General features: G+C 43.6%; 3 protein-coding genes across 3 annotated transcripts; all 3 read left to right on the top strand.

Moving 5' to 3' along the window:
- The first annotated feature begins 3,000 nt into the window (after window positions 1-3,000).
- On the top strand, window positions 3,001-4,198 carry LOC112689565. Its single transcript, XM_025563342.1, has 2 exons — window positions 3,001-3,091; window positions 3,534-4,198. Exons 1-2 carry the CDS (start codon window positions 3,001-3,003, stop codon window positions 4,196-4,198), a joined length of 756 nt encoding a protein of 251 aa, XP_025419127.1.
- A 241-nt stretch (window positions 4,199-4,439) lies between these two features.
- LOC112689567 lies at window positions 4,440-5,938 on the top strand. Its single transcript, XM_025563343.1, has 2 exons — window positions 4,440-5,451; window positions 5,508-5,938. Exons 1-2 carry the CDS (start codon window positions 4,440-4,442, stop codon window positions 5,936-5,938), a joined length of 1,443 nt encoding a protein of 480 aa, XP_025419128.1.
- Window positions 5,939-7,503: 1,565 nt separating this feature from the next.
- LOC112689568 lies at window positions 7,504-8,190 on the top strand. Its single transcript, XM_025563344.1, has one exon. It carries the CDS (start codon window positions 7,504-7,506, stop codon window positions 8,188-8,190), a length of 687 nt encoding a protein of 228 aa, XP_025419129.1.
- Window positions 8,191-9,206: the final 1,016 nt, after the last annotated feature.

Below are 9,206 nucleotides of genomic sequence, written 5' to 3' on the forward strand. Positions count from 1 at the left end.
TTTTTTTTAGATATTTCCTATTATATAAATACCACATTTAATGAATACTCACTCAGAATATGACATATTAACTGTCTTTTTAAAATCAGAACTACGAATAATTAAAACTTATGCTAGAATTGAAAATTTCATTTAAATTAATTTAGTATTATATTGACTATCCTGAATTTATACACCGTTCAAATGTTATAATAAATTACATTCGCTTTAGAAATAAATGCTTCTTTCATTTAACTTCAATAAAGAAATAGCCAAAATTTTAAATCCTTTATAAATTGTCAATATGGTAATTAAATTTCTTTTATTTCAGAAGAATCAATGGCAAAGAAAGATACGATACTTAATTGTTCACCAAGTGTGGTTGACGTATCAGTGAAATCCAAGGATATGGTTAACAATTCATATAAATCTGTGAAAGATATAACTGGATCTAGTCCTGAAACTGTGCGTATTGTTCTTTCTGTAAAAAAAGAAGATAAAAATGGCAATGTTTTTAAGAAATCAATCGTAAAATATTTAGTTCCTGTGGATAAACAAAAAAGTAAGTTTGGAAGTAAACTAAAGAAGATGATTTCTTTTAACATAGTTATTTACTAATTCATTGTGTTCGAATTTCAGAAGAGTGGATAACAAAACAAGAAATTTTATTAGTAAAGAATTTTCCTATCCCTGTTGACGTTGGTAAATAATCCAACGAAACGTTTGAGAGAACAGAATCTTCCGCTAATAAAAATAAGTTTAATGGAAATGATTATTGAAAAACGATGATACTAAAAATATAAATTACTTCGCATATAAAAACATGTTTTTTTATTTTGCGTTTCGCAACACCACTAGCAGATTTTGATGCCATCATATTAATAATTAATGAAGTATAATAATTTATTGAGCATTTTGTAAATTATTTTGAATAGACTAAACGACGATACTCGAGACACGAGACTACGAGGATCACAGAAAAATACAATCAAGTAATACGTTTTCGTAGCGATAATATTTAATCTTGTTATCTATGACATATACGTTTATATAATATATATTATGCACCAAGGTGGATATGCACATATGAACTTTCAGATGCATCTTGATATGCACATATGAAGATAATGATTATTGTGCGATCGGGCTGCACAAGAAGCCGGAGGACGAGTTGACGCGCGCGCGCGCGTGTGTGTGTGTGTGTGTGTGTGTGTGTGTGTGTGCGCACGGACGGCGGACCTACACGTAACCCGTCGGGTGCGATTATTTCACCGTTACAGCAAAATGCTTCGATGTCCCTGTAAGGAGGTAGAGAGTGGACTGTATATAATTTTATGGGCGGTTCACATCTGACTAAATTAAAATAATTAAAAATTAATGAGAATTAGGTGACCAATAACAAACACAATATTTTATATATGATAATGTGCAGAACGATTTATTGGCTTGTTTCTGCAATAAAATACCTTACCTACTAGGGTTAGTATATGGGGCGCACAATCACAGGTCGATTAAACAAATAAATGTATATGGCCGCGTCGAAGACGGCAGAATAATACAAAGGTACGTCGATTCGTGACGAATAAAATAATAATAATAATAATAATAATAATAAACAAATGATGTCGTGTGCACGACCTGATAACCTGGCTGGCTCGATGATAACACGATGTTGGTGCTGTGATTGGTCTGGAACGACCGCGAAACGACAGGCGTTGATTGCGACACTCGCACTATCGTCGAATATGACGAAAAACGTCGACGATACCACGTGCGTACGTTCGGTGGTCGACGGAGGTATTCCAACTTAGACGATGCGATCGTTGATCGAGGGGATCGGACGTGATGCTTACAGATGTCAGATTTATACACTACAAAAAAAAACACGGCACGCGTGGACTGTCCGTTGTCGCGGCGTAGAACGCGGCTCAAACGACAAACAGAATAGACGCGACGGTTCGCACTGCGTATTATAACGGGCGGGCGGAACACGTGGGCGCGTCGAAGCGAGCGGGGCTCAATCGCACGGCAAAGATCGGCCGAGCGTATCAAAATATAACAAAATCAGTAATGACGCATCAGACACCAGACGGTCGTACTAAAACACGTGGTCGGCGTAAATGACCACGGGTCGGGGGTCGCACAGCGAAAAATCGGACGGGCGACGAAAAACACGAAAATACAGCTCGTGGTTTGGCACGGGCGGCCGTGACTCGAATCGCACGAAACGAGCATGTGCGCGATGAGTCGGTGAGCGCAGGGGCTCGGGTGAGTAGCCAAGACGGCTAGTTACCGACGAACAAAAAAAAAACACTACGCCGGGTGGCTAACGAGCCAAAAACGAAATGTTCGCAGACGCGGAACGGCGATTAGTTAGTATTAGTAACAATTTTTTTTTGTCTCAAAGGAAACTAGATGAATATTGCCATCGTCATCTCTCTGCTGTTAAATTACTCCTAAACCTAACAAAATCGTATCTGTTACTAAAATAGTATCGGCATCTTTATTGTAATGCATGAGAAATGGTGGTTCCATCAACTTATTTTTTATTTCATTAAATGCGTTTTCATAGGGTGTCACAGTGGGCCAAATAACTTACTTTTATGGTCAAAACAATATTTTTAATTCAATAATTTAATTTTAGTTTTGTGTCTTAATTTAATACATAGATTAGTATTGTAAATTTTTTTTGATATACTTTTTTAAAAAATACCTACATAATGATTTATTTTATTATACAGGTTTTGTTTCCTGTAATACATTTATTTTTGTTACAAATATTTTTACATATTGTTTTTGAAAAAGTATTATCATATTAAAGACTGACACTTATTGCATATTGAATTATTTTTCACACTAAAGAAGTCAAATTTCCATTTATTTATTAAATTTAAAAATTACAATTTGAAATAAAGTACGCAGTAAATTATTAATACTGAATATAAAAATATATAATAAATATATCTATTAATTTTCATCACTTGCTGTTGGATACAAGTCTAATTCAAATTGCGCGCGGTCATGTCGCAGTTGGTAATGTGCCGCAACGTTGTCGCGCCGGAGCGTCCAACCTGGACTCCCGCTATCGCCGCGGCCAAGTTGCCCGTTGCCGGTGCCCCGCCGCCGGTGTGCTTTTCGTCGTTCTTCCACCGTCTACGGAACTGGTTCGCGATCCGGTGTCCGGTTGCCGTTAGTCCGCCATTTTTTTTATATAAGTTTGCCTTTATTTTTGTTCATTCGAACTAATCGCCGTTCCGCGTCTACGAACGTTTTTTTGTTTTTGGCTCGTCAGCCACCCGGCGTGGTGTTTTTTTTTGTAGTGTATCTCCGGCTTCTTGTGCAGCCCGACCGCACATTGTTTGGTCCCTCGAACCGGATCTTATTTTCGTGTGATTATTTCGTTACTATCTTATTAGATTAAATTGTCATTCATTTGATTCGTATTTCTGTCGTCATACCACCGAAAAAAGAAGAGACTCCCGAAAACGCTTTAGCTCGAGCGCGTGTCAAACGCGATAACGTTTTAAATTCTATTAAAAGTATTCACGCCACAGCCGTAGCCGCCCGTGCTGATGCTGATCGAGTACCGTCGTTAATTATCCACGCCGATGATTTAAATGAATACGTCGAACAATTTCAACATCTACAAGATGCTATTATTAACGCGTTAATCGATCTTAATCGTGTTGCCGAATTTGATTGGGATGATCGTTCTATGATCGCCTCTAAATCGTCGTCTTCGTCGTCCATCGCTTCCGCGCCACAACAATTCGTTCCTTTACCGAAGATTCAGCTGCCCAGCTTCTACGGTAGTTTATTAGAGTGGCGATCGTTCCGCGATATATATGTATCTCTCGTACACGACAACACCGGCATTGGTGATGCCGAACGTTTTCACTTTCTACTGTCGTGTTTATCGGGTGACGCTCTCGCTGTAGTCAAAGCAATACCGCTGTCCGCAAATAATTACGCCCTCGCTTGGGAAGCACTGTCCGTTCGGTTTGACAATAAACGTTTGTTAGCTTCGGCACATCTAGACAAATTGTTTGCATTCAAACCTATTACACATCAATCGCTACCGGCTTTGACATCTTTTATCAACACGTTCAAAGAAAATGTAGCCATAATCAAAGCGCTCGGTGTCAACGACCTTTCAAGTTTTTTATTATTCCACATGGGTTCTCGAGTTCTCGATCCGACCACGATTCAATTATTCTAATCCAATGCGTTGAATTCTACTATTCCGACATTCGATGAGTTACTCACTTTCGTACAGCAACGGTGCAGAATACTAGAGAATATAAAAAATTCTACTTAACCAGATATTACTTTTAAACCGCATGACAAGTCTAAGGCGCAGTCTCACAAAACGTTTATGCCGCTTGAAGTCGAAATCGAGAGGTTGCCTGTCATGTGATACGACTGACCACAATATCTATCTATGTCCGAAGTTCAACGAAATGTCTGTCGAAAAACGCCGAAATGTTGTACTGTCGTGCAAATTGTGTTTCGCGTGCATGAGTCCGTTGCATATGTTCGACACTTGTTCGTCAGAAGGAGGGTGCCGTTCATGCAGTAGTAAACGTCATCACACCTTGCTACATCATGAACAAAATCGAACGTCAGTTGTAAATAATACGACTCCGAACACTAACCCGATATCTCAACCAACCACGTCTAGTGGCGGTTCTACTTCGTTTGTCGGTGCCGCGTGCACCAATTCTACCGTCGTACTAGGTACAGCGATTGTGTACATTAAAGACGCTTGGGAACGAGTACACAGCGTACGCGTATTACTCGATAGTGGCTCACAGATCTCGGCCGTGACTAGTGAGTGCGCAGCGCTTCTTGGACTTTCGAAACGTCGCTACCAGTCTGACATCGTTGGTTTCGCGCAAAATCCTGTGTCCCACGTTCAAGGTGTAACCAGTTGTCAATTTTTGTCCCGTTTTGAACCAGATTTTTTATTCCCGTCTGTTGAATTAGTTATTCTAAAACAAATCACCGGTGCCATGCCGTCCACACGGCTGCCGATAAACATGCGTCAACAATATCGACACCTCCGTTTCGCGGACGAGAACTTCGACACTCCGTCGCGCATCGACGTTCTATTCAGCGCAGATATAATACCTAATCTTATTCGCCCACACGCGGGTGTGGAGCATCGTTTAGGTTTACCGTCGGCCCTCGACACGCAGCTCGGCTGGATTATTTTCGGTTCATTTTCCACTCCGAGCAAGTCACCTCCAGTCACGCTGACCACCGCCGTCGCTCCACCTGCCATTGGGGATTTGTTACAAACATTTTGGTCGGTCGAAGAACCTGCCGCCCCTTCGTCGCCAACGACGGAAGATCAGTGGTGCGACGACTATTTTTCTAAATCTACTTCGCGTGATTGTACCGGCCGATTCTGCGTGGCGTTACCATTTCGTCATTTGTTCGCGAGTGCAGCTAAACAGCAAGACACCCCGCGTCACAGTCTCGGTGATTCGCGCCTTATCTCGCGTTGAAACGTTTCTACAATTTAGAAAAACGATTGACTAAGGACGCCGAGTTGTATGCTGCTTACCGTAAGTTTATGTCTACATATCAAGCGCTAGGACACATGGTACCGTTCCCGGAACCCGGTAAATACTTTATTTCGCACCACGCCGTGCTTAAGGCCGACGGTGACGTGTCCAAAATTCGCGTCGTGTTCGACGCTTCGTTCGTTTCGTCTTCCGGTCGCTCACTGAACGATGTATTGTGCACTGGACCAAAACTTCAAGTCGATTTACGCGACATTCTACTTCGTTGTCGTTTGCATAGGTACATTTTGTCCGCCGACATCGTCAAAATGTATCGACAAATTTTAATTCGTCCAGAAGACTGGGCATTTCAACATATATTTTGGCGCAATTCGCCTACCGACGACCTCGTCGAATTTATTTCAGTTGTGTACTGTAACATACGGTCTTAATTGCGCGCCGTATCTCGCCATACGTTGTCTTCACGAACTCGACCGGCAAGTTGGTCATCGTTTTCCACTTGCAAAAGACGTCCTTACTCGTGCTGCCTACGTCGACGACATCGTTATCGGGGCTGACACCGAAGAGCTTTTACTACATCGGAAGGAAGATATTGTCGGTTTACTACGCAGTGGTGCCTGTATGTTGAGCAAATGGACTACTAACAGTGCTATCGTCCTCGAGTCCGTTTCCCCCGATGACCGCGTACGGTCCTTATCGTTCGATCCGCGCGAAGAACACGCCGTAAAGGTTCTCGGTTTACATTGAGACACAAATACCGACAAGTTTGCGTATCATACCAGTCTAGATAAAATTACTTCGACGAAACGTCAGGTGTTGTCCGTTATTGCACGTTTATTCGACCCTATTGGCGCTCTTGGTCCTATGTTGTTGTGAGCAAAATATTTCATGCAGTTATTATGGTGCAATAAACTCGGGTGGGATGATCCGATGTCCCCCGAGCTGCAGTCCATGTGGCAACAATTCTGTATTGAGCTACCGCTCGTTTTCGATTTAAGTCTTCCGCGTCACATCGACGTCATTCGTCATCAGGACATTCAATTATTGGGCTTTGCGGACGCATCGATAAAGGAATACGCGGCGGTCGTGTATCTCCGTTTCGTCAACGCCGCCGGTGATATTTCCGTCCAGTTAATCACCTGCAAAACTAAGGTCGCCCCTCTAAAGAGTGCCGCCACCGACGAGTCGCTTTCCATACCTCGCTTGGAACTATGCGGGGCCCTGCTGTTGGTCCAGAGACTTCATCACGTTCAATCTGTGCTGTCCACCGAAATGTCTATATCTCGTCTGCGTGCGTGGTCGGACTCGTCAGTTGTTTTGTCGTGGTTAACATCAGACCCAAAACATTTTAAAATTTTTGTGACCAATCGGGTTGCCAAAATATGTCAGTTACTACCTGGTTGTGTGTGGAACTACGTACCCACGAACGACAATCCCGCAGATCCAGCCTCCCGTGGTCTTTTGCCGAAATCAATGCTGTCTTCGTCGATTTTCGTTATTCGAAAAAATGTTACGAGTATTGTCTTACGTCTCCCGTTATCTGTCTCATCGTCTACGACGACAACCGCTCCGCGTCGGTCCTATCACGTTTGCCGAGCGAGAACGCTCTTTGTTGATCGTCGTACAACGTATACAACAATACTATTTTTCGGATCTGATTAAAGCATTGAACAATAAATCTATGATAACACAACCGTCTTTGGCACAATTAGCACCATACATCGCCGACAACTATATCATACGGGTCGGAGGCCGCCTGCGCTTTTCCGATATTAGTCATGACGCGAAGCATCCGATATTGTTGCCGCGGTCTTCGCACCTCACCGAGTTAATTATCCGTCACTATCATTTGTCATTTTTACACGGCGGGCCAAAGTTGGTAATGTCAATGTTAAGCCGAAAATTCTGGATTTTGTCGGGTCGCGCTGCGGTTCGACGTGTCATTTTTTCATGCGTACCGTGCAAACGTCACAAAGCCGTCCGCCCGCAGCCGATTATGGCCGATCTACCGTCCTACCGGGTCCAGCCTCATCGGCCGTTTTCACACGTCGGCATGGATTACAGAGGGCCGTTCCTCGTAAAGGAGCACCGCCGTCGCAATGCGCAATCGGTTAAGATTTATCTCGCGCTATTTATTTGTATGTCCGTTAAGGCCGTACACCTCGAAATTGTCACCGATCTCAGCACCGATGCTTTCCTCGCAGCACTCGATCGTTTTGTCGCCCGACGAGGGATTCCGTCCAAAATGTTCTCGGACTGCGGCACCAATTACGTCGGCGCCGCGCGCCAGCTAAAAACGTTGTTACGTGACTCCAAGGCCCAAGACCGCCTGTCGTCGCATCTAGCCTGCACATGGCATTTCAATCCGCCTGCCGCGCCACACTTCGGCGGAATTTGGGAGGCCGACATCAAAAGTGTCAAGTTCCACCTCAAGCATGTCATCGATCAACAGGTGATGACATACGAAGAGTTCTATACATTGACCACACGCATTGAAGGCATTTTAAACTCACGTCCGATCACACCGATCTATTCCAATCCACACGACTTAAACGCATTAACGCCGGGACATTTTCTGATTGGACAGCCGATTCACGCCATGCCCGAACCAGACACCACTGACGTCCCAATCAGCCGTTTGAACCGTTGGCAGCTCATCCGACAGTGCCATCAATCATATTGAAAACGGTGGTCACGCGAATACTTGTCCACATTGCAAGGTCGACAGAAGTGGTTCAAGTCGTCCCCAAACCTGACGATCGGCGACATGGTCATCGTTGAAGCTCCATCTCGACCACCAACCGAGTGGCGTCTCGGCTGCATCACAGAGGTCCACCCCGGTTCCGACAATGTTGTTCGCGTCGTGTCTGTGCGCACTCAAGACGGGGTATACAAGCGACCGGTCGTGAAACTTGTGCGTTTACCGGTCGAACCCTAAACCTACCCCGTGTAATCACATGATAACTTAATTTTTTTGTCCATTTTATTTGTTTATTGTTTATCAGGTGATGAGTGTTAGGTACACCCTTTTGTATTATAATATTATTATTTATTTCTACCCTATGTTGTATACTATTTATGTATTTATTGTGTCGCAACTTTTAATGTGTACGATCTGACCTTTCAACTTCAATCTGCATATCTGATGGTTTTTTGAAAGACGCCTGGGTCTTTCAACGTGGGGAGGAAATGTTGGATACAAGTCTAATTCATATTGCGCGCGGTCATGTCGCAGTTGGTAATGTGCCGCAACGTTGTCGCGCCGGGGAGTCCAACCTGGACCCCCGCTATCGCCGCGGCCAAGTTGCCCGTTGCCGGTGCCCCGCCGCCGGCGTGCTTTTCGTCGTTCTTCCACCGTCTACGGAACAGGTTCGCTATCCGGTGTCCGGTTGCCGTTGGTCCGCCATTTTTTTTTATATAAGTTTGCCTTTATTTTTGTTCATTCGAACTAATCGCCGTTCCGCGTCTGCGAACGTTTTTTTGTTTTTGGCTCGTTAGCCACCCGGCGTGGTGTTTTTTTTTGTAGTGTATCTCCGGCTTCTTGTGCAGCCCGACCGCACACTTGCACTTGAACTATTTTCTTTAGTAATTGTAATACTTCTTGTGAGAAAGATGAAATTTTTTTGGGTGGTAACTTTCTCAGGCTGAAAATGACTGGATCAAATGACACTAATAGTCCATGTAACAGGTCTCCATTTG

This window comes from Sipha flava, unplaced genomic scaffold (genome assembly GCF_003268045.1).
Source record: "Sipha flava isolate LNK unplaced genomic scaffold, YSA_version1 450_pilon_pilon, whole genome shotgun sequence".
Taxonomy (NCBI): Eukaryota; Metazoa; Arthropoda; class Insecta; order Hemiptera; family Aphididae; genus Sipha; species Sipha flava.